Below are 13,261 nucleotides of genomic sequence, written 5' to 3'. Positions count from 1 at the left end.
AACATTTCCTTAAGTGTCTTTCAGCCATTTTAGATTCATCTGTTGAGAGTTCTCTGTTTTGGTCTGTACTCCACTTTTTATTGGATTATTTGTTCTTTGGATGACCAATTTCTTGAGTTCTTTGTATATTTTGGAGATCAGACCTCTGTCCTATGTGGGGTTGGCGAAGATTTTTTCCCATTCTGTAGGCTGCCATTTTGTCTTATTGACCTTGTCCTTTGCTTTACAGAAACGTCTCAGTTTCAGTAGGCCCCATTTATTGTTTCTCCCAAATTTATTGTTTGTGCTACTGGGGTTATATTTAGGTAGTGATCTCCTATGCCAATGTGTTCAAGCATACTTACCACTTTCTCTTCTGTGAGGTTCAGTGTGGTTGGCTTTATGTTGAAGTACTTGATCCATTTGGACTTGAATTTTGTGCTTGGTGATAGATATGGATCTATTTTCATTCTTCTACATGTTGATATCCAGTTATGCCAGCACCATTTGTTGAAGATGCTTTCTTTCTTCCATTTGATATTTTGTTTTACTTCTTTGTCAAAAACCAGGTATTCATAGGTGTATGGATTGATATCTGGATCTTCTACTTGGTTTCATTTGTCCTCCTGTCTGTTTTTATGCCAATACCAGGCTGTTTTTTTGTGTAGGAGGTCCTTCTATATTTGTATTGCTTCCATTGGTTGAATAAAGAGACTGCCTTGGCCTTTTGATAGGACAACCTTTAGGTGGACGGAAGAGACAGAACAGAATGCTGGGAAGAAAGGAAGTGTGGCAGACACCATGAACCTCTGGCCTGAGATGGACGTAGGTTAGAATCTTGCCAGTAAGCCACAATCACGTGGTGATACACAGATTTAATAGAAATGGGTTAATCAAGATGTGAGAGTTAGCCAATAACAGGATAGAGCTAATGGGCCAGGCAGTAATTTAATTAATACAATTTCCATGTGATTATTTCAGGGGCTAAGCTAGCCGGGAGGCAGGATGCAGCCCGATGCTCATCCTACCACATGTTTCCAGTACTGTAGCTCTGTAGTAGAGTTTGAAGTCAGGGATTATAATGCCTCCAGAAGTTCCTTTATCGTATGGGATTGTTTTGGCTATCCGTGATTTTGGGGGTGGTGTTGTTTTTGTTGTTGCTGTTTGTTGTTGTTTTGTTGTAATAATAAATCTAGTCTGTTGAGCAGGCATCCTCTTCTAAAGGGAATTGGGAAGTGTTCCGTCTTCTATTTTCTGAAAGAGGTTCTGCAGGGACAGTTTTATTTCTTCCTTAAATGCTTGGTAGAGTCCACTAATGAAACCAGGTAGGTTTGTAGTAGGTTTTTAATTATTAATTCAGTTAATTGTTTCATATAGAATTTTCCATATTATCTCTGGTAAGTTTTATTAATTTGAGAATTTGTTCATTTCACTTGTCAAATTTATTAGTGCAAGGGCTAGGAAGATACCACATAAAACAAAAGGGTGTGATAGCTCAGGTGTAAAGTCTCTTGCTTTGTTAGTACAAGTACCTGAATTTGAATCTCTAGAGCACATACGAAAAATCTGTGTCTTCCTGTAGCCCCAGCATTGGGAGGTGGAAGACAGGTAGCTCATGAGATCTTGCTGATCAGCCACCCTAGCCAAATAGTGAGTTTCTGGTTCCATGAAAAAAAAATCGTATCTCAATGCAACAAGACAGAGAACAACAAAAGGAAACATTTGACACCCTCCTCTGGCCTCTGCATGCAAGCAAACAAGTACATACTGTAATGATTTCAGCTACATAAGGCTGATACTTCCAAGTTCTAGAGGTCGTGCAAGTACAGACAAGCCCTCAGGCAAAAGAAGTGCCTAATGGCCCCAAGGGATGTTAAAGGGCCCCCTGCAAGATCCACATATGACTCAGCTAAGCCCTTGCATGCACGTGTGAGCCCTGTCGTACAATGTACGTAGTCACGTCAACCCCCTGTGCGCATGTGCTAGGCAGCTTTTAAAAAGCTGGACTCACCATCTTTCTCTCTCTGCACACGGATTCACCAGGCCTGTGCACGCCCCCTCTAATAAACTCATAAACAATTTGTTGTGTGTTTTGTGGTTCCTTCTCACTCGCACCAGGTAATTTCACTCATGTGTATACACAACACAAACGCACACACACAGAGACAAAGACAGACAGACACAGACAGACACACAAGAAAAAACCAAGGTGGGCATGATGGTGCACACTTGTGATCCCGGTACTGAGAAGGTTGAAAAAAGCAGGTCCCTGGAACTCCCTAACCAGACAGTCTAGTCTACTTACAGAGTTTCAGGCCAATAAAAGACCCTGTCTCAAAAATAATGAGGTGTACAGTGCCTGAATCATACCGAGATTAACTCCTCCCTCCCCATACAATTTCCTGGCACAAAACTGTTCTGAGTACTCCTTTATTATCAGCTGAATGTCGGAATATTCTATAGTGATACCCTCTCTTATGTTCCTAATACAGTTTTCCCAATTAATCTATCCAGAGTTTCCTCATTTAGAAGTTATTTTCAGGTTCATAAAGATGTTATGTTTACTGTCAGCCAAGATCTCTCTTCTCTGGACCTGGAAGGTTTGTCTCAAGTCTTCCTTTAGAGTTGAAATGGGCTATTACCCTAGGAAGGCCTTTGGGGAGGTAATCTTCACACAATACTCCCACAATGAGAAAGAGAGAGGGGGGATGGAGGGAGAGAGGGATGGGGGAAGAGAGAAAGAAAGATCTACCTATGTTTTGTAAACATACTTGGTTTTTCAAATAAACAGTAGTTTAGGTTTAAGATGCTGTCAAGTACAGTGATCCTCAATAAGGGGGATAGTCAAGTTCTTTAAAACTTTTTTTTACTTATGAACTAACAATGGATTTACTGAAGTTGCAAAGACAGTATAGAAAGGGTTGGTGTACCCTTCATCCACTTTCCTACACTGATGGTAACATATGCAACTATAGGAAAGTATCTAAAACCAGGAAACTATCATTAGTACAATATCAGTATAATTTTATCAGATGTGCAGATTGTATAACTACTGCCACAGTCAAGATACAGAACTGACCTGGAGCATCACACTCATCTAGCATGTATGAAAGGCTCTGCACCCCATCCTTGGACATACAAGAAATATTCCATGACTACAAAAATATCCCTTGTGATCTCTCTCCTCAAACTGTACTTTACCATCATCCCTAATCCCAGGCAACCACAAATTTGTTCTGTAGTTCTATAATTCTGTCATTCCTGTAATGCTACATAAAGTAATACAGCATATAACCTTGAATGTGGATTTTCTGACTCAGCAGAATGCCTTATAAATCTATCCAGATTATACAGCAAACATTTTTTCCATGTGATCGCTGAAGGTTTTTCTATGGTATGGATCTACTACAGTTTAATTAACCATTACCCACAGGAAGGCATTTTAGGTTTTTTTTTTGGTTTTGTATTACAAATAAGATAGTATGAAGAATGCGGCATAAATTTTTGTGTGAATGTAAGTTTACTTTCTCTTCAAGAAATCCTCAGCAGTGAAGCTGTTCCCTTAAGACAACTTGGACTTCAGTTTTACAAGAAACTATCACCTTGCTTGCCAAAGTGGCTATATCATGTTACATTCCTGGTGGTATGAAAGAGCTCTAGATTTTAAAACAGATGAATCACAGATGATGAAGCCACCTATGATCTCTGAGTGGGTACAGAGCACAGAAATCTGAGAGTTTAGGGGAAACACTAGTGTCAATTGACACTGAGACTCTTAAGAAATTAATGGCAAAATGGTCATACCTTCTTTAAACTGTATCCAGCATGGAAAATAATTGGAGGCAGCAGAATGTTGAAAAATACCTCTGGATCAAATGTTACCTGAAATTTTAAAAAGAAAAAAAGTCAAAATTTAGATTAAGATAAACTGAAAATATTTATTAAATATTGAAAGCCATTGACTAAAGTGCCTGATTAAAACAAAAGCCACCAATGTGTTAAATCATTACAGCAGTGAAGCCACGATTTCCCTCTATCTCTCTCTAGATCTTCCTCTCTATCTCTCCCTCCCCCAGCACTTCTGAATAAGATTCCAGTGTTCTATCTTAATACATATTAAGTCCTAACAGTTTGAGGCAATTTCAGGAACTCACAGAAAGCTGCTGCCAATGTTTTTCAACAGAAAAGAAAAACATCTTGATTTTTATCACATATTCATGAAGGTTTAATTGCAATTGAGTCTTCATTAACTTTCAGACTATTAATGCGCTCTTTTCTAGATACAATTCTACTACATTTAAGTCTCTTTTGAGGAAACAGTCTTCTGAAATCCTTCATGTGGCCTAGACAAAGTTATCAGTGAGGTCAGTAGCTTCCTGATCATCAACAGAAGTTCGGTAACTCTACAGAGACTGAAATCAGTTGTTGATATAAGGAATTCACACTGAAACATCTACAGCGCTAATCATAGTACAGCCAAAGAAACTAAGCATTTCCAAACATGCTAACCTTTTTAGGAGGGAGAAAGGGTAGGCTAAATATTTAAAATAATTAACTGAAATAAAAGTCAATTAATGTATCCACATGAATAAATCTTTTAATATTGATTTCTTGTCTATCCTGGAAATCACTTACATGAGAGGCTTATAATCTTTTTTGAAGCATTTTTGCTACTCCATAATCAAATGAAAAACAATGTTAAAGCTAGGCATAGTGAAGAATGCCTATAATTCTAGCACTCCGGAGGCTGAGGCAGGAAGACTGATTTTGAGATCAGCCTGAGCTACATTTTAAGAGGCTTTCTCAAAAGAAAAAACTGGATTTTTTAAAATTGAAAAACAGTGCTTGCACTTAAATTCTCCCTAAAACAAGCCTGTCTTCCTTTGAAGATTAGGTAAGTCTTTGGCATCAGTCACTAATAAGTTCAAGCAGTCAAATATTTTCAGACTATGTAAAGAAAGCCATGAAGAATTAAGAATTACAGTTCAGAATACTGACTAAGCTAAAAGGGAAATTAATATTATTTTAAGAAAGATAGCCTCCTTTCTAAGGCACAGCAAGGTTAAGAGAAAACAAGGCAAGCGGGATGTACAAACATGTTGCATAAGCAGCAGCCCGTATCTACAGATCCTAGCTAGTTAAGGTCAGAAAGCTGAAGGGACAAAGTTACAATCTGGCTCTTCCTTCTCCTCATCCTGACACAGAAGCTACCCTAGAAAACAGTGAGCCAGGAATGTGACTGAAGTTCCAGCAGTTAGAAAGGGTTTTTCTCCTAAAGGTCAAGATAAAGCCAGGGAATCTGGAACTTTGTCCCAGACAGCCTGGTACCAGCTCACCTTCCGCAGCATGTCATTCTGCTCCACGTTATTGATCTTGCCAGGGCTGATTTCTCCTTTCAAAGTGTATTCAAAGAACTTGCCACTGACATTCACTAATAAGGTGCTAAAGGCTCTATCTTCCTGAGTACATCTGAGTGACTTGTCATGTCCGCTGGTAGCAGGGGTGCCATACCTCAGGATCACTCCAACAATGAGCCCTGAAAAAGAATCAGTCATTTGCAGAGGTGCAGCTGTGCAGCTGAGTTAACCCTGCCCAGTCTTCTGAATAATTCAGAAAAGTCATTTTCCCTTTTGGTTTCTCTCTTTCAGATACTGGCCAGAGTGTCAGTATGCTTTCTCCGGTATTCTTTTTTACTCTGAAGCTACCTGCCTTTTGCCATGTGCTTGCTTGCCCAACTTCCATGCCTAACTTAAAAAGACATAGCTTTCTCTCTTCCTCTTCTCCATCTACATCCTCTGGGCAGATGCTGAGTGAGATTTCCAGATGGCCTATTCTAGAGTTTTCAACACTAATAAAAACATTGTTGGACTCTGAAAAGGCCAGTCATGTGGCAGAACAGAAAGTATGGAAGTGATACCTCTGTTGATTCAAGTCCCTCAGTCACGAGGAGTAAACAGTTTAGTGCTTGATATGACCCCATGAACAGAATTAATACCTGCTTGTGCTTCATGTCGTATTGCTGAGGCTTTTAGTAGAGAAGGATGAGGTGGAGAAACAGTGTAACATTTTCAGAATGAGGAAGAACTACTGAGCCTTTTTTCCCCAGGGCATCCCTCAAACCAGCCCTGCTGTCATCTGCTAGGGTGGACCAAGCCACTGGAATTTTTAGTTGCTATAAATGGAACATGCTTTGCCACACACCAGAGGTAGTGGAGGGGAAACAAAATGGTTTTTCTTATATCATTCCAAGCACTGAATATCATGGAGAAAGTAACTATACCCACTAGGAGGCTAAATACTGTAGTGTAAACTTAAGCAGTCATGATCCAGGAGCCAGGGAGCTGCTTCTTGAGGCTACACATTTAAAATGATGTTCTTAATAATTTCATCCTGACCAGCTGTGAAATAATCTTAGAGGTATAAGAAAAGGCAGACTTAATCTTAAAAAGTATATATATCATTACCAAAAGAGATATCTAAAGAAAACAAAGGTTCCATAATGCAGATGCTTCAAGTTGTCTGGTGAACAGGCAGTGTCAGTCTTCTTTTTTTTCTGGGTTTTTCTTTTATTTTATCCAATAATTATTATTAAGCAAAACCAATCCCTTGGTAATGGACTTCTTTTTTTGTTTTGTTTTGTTTTGTGATTTTTTTAATTTTTATTTTTCTTTATTGAAAAAAAAATTTCCGCCTCCTCCCAGCCTCCCACTCTTCTCCCCTCCCCCCACTCCTCTTCCCCTCCCCCCACTCCTCTCCCCCTCCCTCTCCAGTCTGAAGAGCAGTCAGGGTTCCCTGCCCTGTGGAAAGTCCAAAGTCCTCCCCGCTCCATCCAGGTCTAGGAAGGTGAACATCCAAACTGGCTAGGCTCCCACAAAGCCAGAATATGTAGTAGGATCAAAACCCAGTGCCATTGTCCTTGGCTTCTCATCAGCCCTCATTGTTCACCATGTTCAGAGAGTCCAGTTTTATCCCATGCTTTTTCAGTCACAGTCCAGCTGGCCTTGGTGAGCTCCCAATAGATCAGCCCCACTGTCTCAGTGGGTGGGTGCTCCCCTCGTGGTCCCGACTTCTTTGCTCATGTTCTCCCTCCTGCTCCTCATTGGGACCTTGGGAGCTCAGTCCAGTGCTCCAGTGTGGGTCTCTGTCTCTATCTCCATCCATCGCCAGATGAAGGTTCTATGGTGATATGCAAGATACTCAGCAGTATGGCTATAGGATAGGGTCATTTCAGGTTCCCTATCCTCAGCTGCCCCAGGAACTAACTGGGGACCTGGCCTTGGGCACCTGGGAGCCCCTCTAGGTCCAAGTCTCTTGCCAACCCTAAGATGGCTCCCTTAATTAAGATATGTGCTTCCCTGCTCCCCTACCTAACCTTCCTTTATCCCAATCATCCCATTTCCCCAAGTTCTCCCCATCCTACCCTTCTCACTTTTCTCTCCCCATCTCCCCTTACCCCCATCCCACCCCACCCCCAAGATCCCAATTTTTTGCCCGGCAATCTTGTCTACTTCCCATACCAGGAGGATAGCTATATGTTTTTCTTTGGGTTCACCTTCTTATTTAGTTTCTTTAGGATATCAAATTATAGACTCACTGACCTTTATTTATGGCTAGAACCCAATTATGAGTGAGTACATCCCATGTTCATCTTTTTGGGTCTGGGTTACCTCACTCAGGATAGTATTTTCTATTTCCATCCATTTGCATGCAAAGTTCGAGAAGTCATTGTTTTTTACCACTGAGTAGTACTCTAGCGTGTATATATTCCACACTTTCTTCATCCATTCTTCCATTGAAGGACATCTAGGTTGTTTCCAGGTTCTGGCTATTACAAACAATGCTGCTATGAACATAGTTGAGCATATACTTTTGTTGTATAATCGGGCATCTCTTGGGTATATTCCCAAGAGTGGTATTGCTGGGTCCTGGGGTAGGTTGATCCCGAATTCCCTGAGAAACCGAAACACCGATTTCCAAAGTGGTTGCACAAGTTTGCATTCCCACCAGCAATGGATGAGGGTACCCCTTCCTCCACAACCTCTCCAGCAAAGGCTATCATTGGAGTTTTTGATTTTAGCCATTCTGACAGGTGTAAGATGGTATCTTAAAGTTGTCTTGATTTGCATTTCCCTGATCGCTAAGGAAGTTGAGCATGACCTTAAGTGTCTTTTGGCCATTTGAACTTCTTCTGTTGAGAATTCTCTGTTCAGATTAGATGAATTTCCATTCATTTCTTCACATCTGGTGATAAATCAGATGATGGCAGAGATGGCTAGCCAGAAGTTGCTCATCCTTGGGAGCATGTTCTCAGCTGGCACTGTCATGGCTACCTTGCTTCAGGCTTTCCGGGTTTCTGTGCTGGGAAGTAAAGGTGTGAGCTACCTACAGAAAGGTGGCTGTTGCTCACATGTTTTTATTTCCTTGATCTTCATTCCTGTTCTAGCAAGGAAGGTAGGATAAATTGTCAGTTTCTATCAATTCTCCCTCATAGGAGGCTTTGAGAACTCTGATAACTACTTAGGGCTCCTATGAATGGAGCAGGAAGGAAGTATGTCATATGTAGTAGTCAGTCCTAGTGTTTCCTAGTCAGTCCTCGGTGCAGTGAACCATCCCTTCGCTGTGAAACTCTGTCCTCTAGGTGTGATATGGAAATCGTCATCTTGAAATCAGAGCAGCTGTGATTACTCATACAAGGCCCTCACAAGATTAGGTCAAAAATAAGTTACTTTCTGGAAAGGAAGGGCTCTTCATCACCGGTGCAGCTGTCTCTAAGTTGCCCATGCTTATATAGGCAAGCCTTTCATTCAGGATCCTATAAATAACCCCAATTAAACTCACTGGCTCACTAAGCTACACCAGTCGAATTATTTCTTTGGCTTTTATCAGAGCCCTATCTAAAGTGAAGAAAAGTCACTAGCCCCATTTACATTATTCTGCTCATTCTTCTGATGATTGTGTGGAAGGTCCCATGGCACAGATGATATCTCTCATGGTTACCATGTGTTATTTACATCCCAACATTAGAACCACACCGGGTCCTGTATCATTGCTGCCTGCTGCCTGTGCACCCTTTTCTCCTTTAACAACACACAACTCCACAAATGTTCTATCTTCTTTGTTGTAAGGATGTTCCTTGGGAGTTATTCTTCTCGGTGACAATCTAGTGAACAAGTTACATCTATTAGTATCCTGTGGGTGAAACCATATATCTGTGTGTGTGAGAGGGGGCGGGAGGGAGAGAGAGGGAGAAAGGGGAGAATGAATGAGAATACAGGAGATATGCATGGAGATCAGAGAACAACTTTAGGTGTCAGTCCTTGCCTTCTACTTTGTTTGAGATGGGACCTTTCTTTTTGTTGCTGCATTCACCAGGCTAGTTGGCCTGTAAGCTTCTGGGAAACCTGTTCTCTCCACCGCTCATCTCTAGAAGCAATGGGATTACAGATATACCACCACGATCAGCTTTCATGTGGGTTCTGGGGATTTGAACTTAGATCTTCACACTTGCTTTGCCCACTGAGCCACATCCCAGAAGCATATGCTTCTTATATAGAACCATCTTATGGTTTTTAAAGCTCCATTACAGTGACAGTTTGTGCCCATGGTGCCAGGCTGAGTGTCTCAGTCTTATTACTCATAGTTGAGGTTGATAATGACTAAGATTAGCTGTAACAACAGTGCTTCCTTCCAAGGCAGCTGGCAGCACTGCGGGCAGGAGGGTGGGGACTGCTGGGTGCTCTCAGGGCTTTACTGTCCAGATCTTTAGTATCTTTTAGTCTCATTTCAGTCCTTGGTTAGGCAGTCATGTTCTGATGACGTTTTACTTGACAAAGCAGTTGACAGCTCTTCAGCATTTATCATGATACACAATGGTCTATATTGCCTTAAAAAGTGACCTGTCACAGCCAAAAAGATGTATTAGTCATCTCTGCAGTGAGCAGAGAACAAACAGTACCTTTCATGATGGAAATCAATGCTGACTGGGAGCTCCCATAAGGGGCTGAGCTTCAAAGGAGGAAGATGGAAGTGGCCAGTAGAATGTACAGCAAGGAAAAGAACTATCCTTAAAGGAGAAATTGAGGAGCAGCAAAATTATGCCAAGTGTTATGAGCTTCTGCTTCGAGTGGAAGCCTTTTTGGGTCAATAGGGTGATATTTTGCAATAAAAAGTACAACCCAGACAACCTCCAAAAAAAAAAAAGAATATATTTATGTAACAATCAAACAGCAGATGCCCAATAAACACTTTTAATCAGCTGAATTTGAATAAAGATTGTCAGTAAAAATCAAAAAAAAACTAAGCTAACAATGATGTGAATGTCCCTGTAGTGTAAGACTAGGTTAATATCCCAAAGAGTAGGATTAAGATTGTGTTGATAGGAATACTACACATCCCTTCTCTATCCTATACTTAGTGCAGTCTTTGGAAAGAAAGAAATTAGTTGCTGTTGTTTAAAAAAAAAGTAGCCTGTCACACAGTTTATACTAAACAGGTTCATAACGAAAAGAAAAACCAAAACATAGTATTTACAAAAACTGCTTATATTAAAATTTGCTTTACATTCGTCACTGCTTCTCGAGTTTATCAACCTCCTCAGCTGAGCTAATGAAGAAAGTAAACTGCTCTCTTCTAGGTCCTCACAATGAATACTGAGAAAGAAAGAGGTTTAGGGGCTAGAGAGATGGCCACGTGATTAAGAGCACATTCTACTCTTGCAGAGGATCCAAGACCTACTCCTGGAACCCACATTGTCTTCAGGCAGCTCCCAACTGCCTGTAACTTCAACTCCAGGGTATTTAGCGGCCTCCTCTTCCGGAGTTCACAAGTACTTACACATGTCACACACACAGATGCATATGCACACACACAAGCACACACATATATGCGTACATGTGTAAAATAAATCTTTAAATAAGAGGCATACAATTGTATACGAATTCTTTTATTCCAGGAAACGTCTAGATTCATTAGTAGATGTTGAATACTGGTGCTTAAATTTAGAAAATCTTATCGTCTGTGCTCTGGGCCCAATGCACCCATACAAATAAAGGGAAACAGTGAGAGAAATGACACTCTGTTTAAACATAGCAGCAAATGATTAGCCCCACGCTCAGGGCTTGACCTAAGCAAGCCGCAGAGTATATCGCTCACTCGTGCTACGCTGAGTGATCCTAAGTCCAGATATCTATTTACTACCATCACACTCCAGGCCATGATAGGAAGTTCACAATGAGCATTTTCTGATTGACGAAAAAGCAGGATATCAGGACTGCAGAGGGCTTTTTGTTGTTGCTTTATGTTTGAATTAATTATTTTTTAAAAATCTGGAGACAACATGAACATCCTAGTTCATGTGCTAGATCTGAAGACATCCTCTGATATAAAACTCTGAAAAGACCTTAACTGCAAAGAGTAAAAACATGTAAGGAATTCTACTTAAAGCTCAAAAAGTTCAGTACATACACCATAAAAAAAAAAACAATGCAGAGGGCCACAGAGGCACTGATCATACTGGCTCAACAGCACAGTGCTCCAGATTACAGAAAAAATAAATGTCTGTGAAAAAAGAGTCACAGCAGACACCAGCTGAGGAATGGATGGTCACTGATTTCACAGGCATATGACTAACTTCAGGAAATAATTTAATTTCAAATTTTACAGAAAGAAAATGGAGATGAAATTACTTCGACATTTTATGTGGCTGAAAGCAAACGGTGAACTCGAAAGTATAAAAATTCAAGACTAACTTGTGGGTATGAACAAACCTACTTCCCAACTCAATCTACAGTATATAACTGGCAGTTCTTCCAATTTTAAGATATAGCCAAAGGCCATGAACATGTACATACATCTATATATGTATATCTATATATGAATGGATATTTTATATATGTGCTCATCTAAACTTTGGTAGAATGAGAAAGGAATATGAGCCAAGTGTGACTGCAAATTCCAGAGGGTCATAAAGATGCCAGCCCCCACTGGTGTGGAGTCAGTTTCTCTTTCGTAACAAGTAGACATGGGAGAGATGTAATTCTAGACAATCATCCACCAGCTGCATTATAAAAATACCAATATTAATAAGACTTTATTAGCTGGGTTGGCAGTGGTGGTACATGCCTTTAATCCCAGCACTTAGAGACAGAGATAGGTGGATATCTGTGAGTTCGAGGCCAGCCTGGTCTAAAGAGGGAATTCCAGGACAGGCTGCAAATCTACATAAAGAAATCCTGCCTCGAAAAAAAAAAAAGGACTTTATCAAAGGCAAGAAGGGCCGGTACATGAATGTACTGTTCTCTACTCAATGAGAACATCACTTATGCATGCTACTGAGGGTAAAGGATCACCATCACATGGTGGTGATTTGGCCACCACCATGTTACTGTGTAGTGTATAATAAGGATTCTGAGTTCTAAAGCTTCATTTGACATAATAAGAAAAGAAAGCATCAAATCACAAAGCATTTGAAAATAGTGATATCCAGTGTTCTTACAATGAGGTGGCAAGAGATAAGGAAAATCCCAAGAAGCTAACAGGCCAGCGAATCAGGCATACTTGGCAACAAACAAGAGACCTTGCCAAAGAACTATACCCTAGGTTGCCATCTGGCATCCATGTGCACACCATGCACACATATCTATACTCACACAAAAGAGGAGAAATAACTATTGCTTGAGAATGTGCTACCTGGGACTAGAGGTGATTCTGATTTCAGAGTCATTTGATTGGAATTCTTGCACAGACTTTATTAAATTGAGTATCCCTAATCTGGAATCCAAAATTAACTATGCTCCAAAATACAAATCTTTTTTACTTGTCATATCAGAACTCAAAAGATCCTGGATTTTAGGTTTCAGTTGAGGAATGCTCAACCCACACATCAAATTTGACAAAAAAGAACCCAATAGATTTTAGCAGTAATTGATGGAGGAAGGTCATTGGCCAATAAAGAAACTGCTTGGCCCTGTGGGTGGAGTAAACAGAACAAAATGCTGGGAGGAAGAGGAAGTGAGGTCAGAGACTCACAGCTCTCCTCTCGGGAACAGACGCCTGAGAGAGACGCCATGCCCTGCTCCCGGGATGAAGCTCCGACCCAGGATGGACATAGGCTAGAATCTTCCTGGTAAGCGCACCTTGGGGTGCCATACACAGATGATTAGAGATGGGCTAAATTAATATGTAAGAATTAGCCTAGAAGAGAATGGGCCAAGCAGTGATTAAAAGAATACAGTGTCTGTGTAATTATTTTGGGGCATAAGCTAGCCGGGCAGGCGGCTGGGGT

The 13,261-nt window shown here is 40.7% G+C and overlaps 1 protein-coding gene across 1 annotated transcript in view; it reads right to left on the bottom strand.

The window, feature by feature from the left end:
* Positions 1–13,261, bottom strand: part of LOC121443736 (sodium/hydrogen exchanger 7-like) — a 152,714-nt gene that overhangs the window by 95,819 nt on the left and 43,634 nt on the right. Inside the window, 2 exon segments of the mRNA XM_041645530.1 lie at positions 3,784–3,861; positions 5,316–5,515. Of these exon segments, the coding sequence (XP_041501464.1) occupies positions 3,784–3,861; positions 5,316–5,515 (278 nt within the window).

Source organism: Microtus oregoni, unplaced genomic scaffold (genome assembly GCF_018167655.1).
Source record: "Microtus oregoni isolate MIOR12 unplaced genomic scaffold, Mior012 000112F_ref0000385, whole genome shotgun sequence".
In the NCBI taxonomy this organism is placed as follows: Eukaryota; Metazoa; Chordata; class Mammalia; order Rodentia; family Cricetidae; genus Microtus; species Microtus oregoni.
Note: the sequence above shows the minus strand (reverse complement) of the source record. Positions and strands in the feature narration are given on the sequence as shown.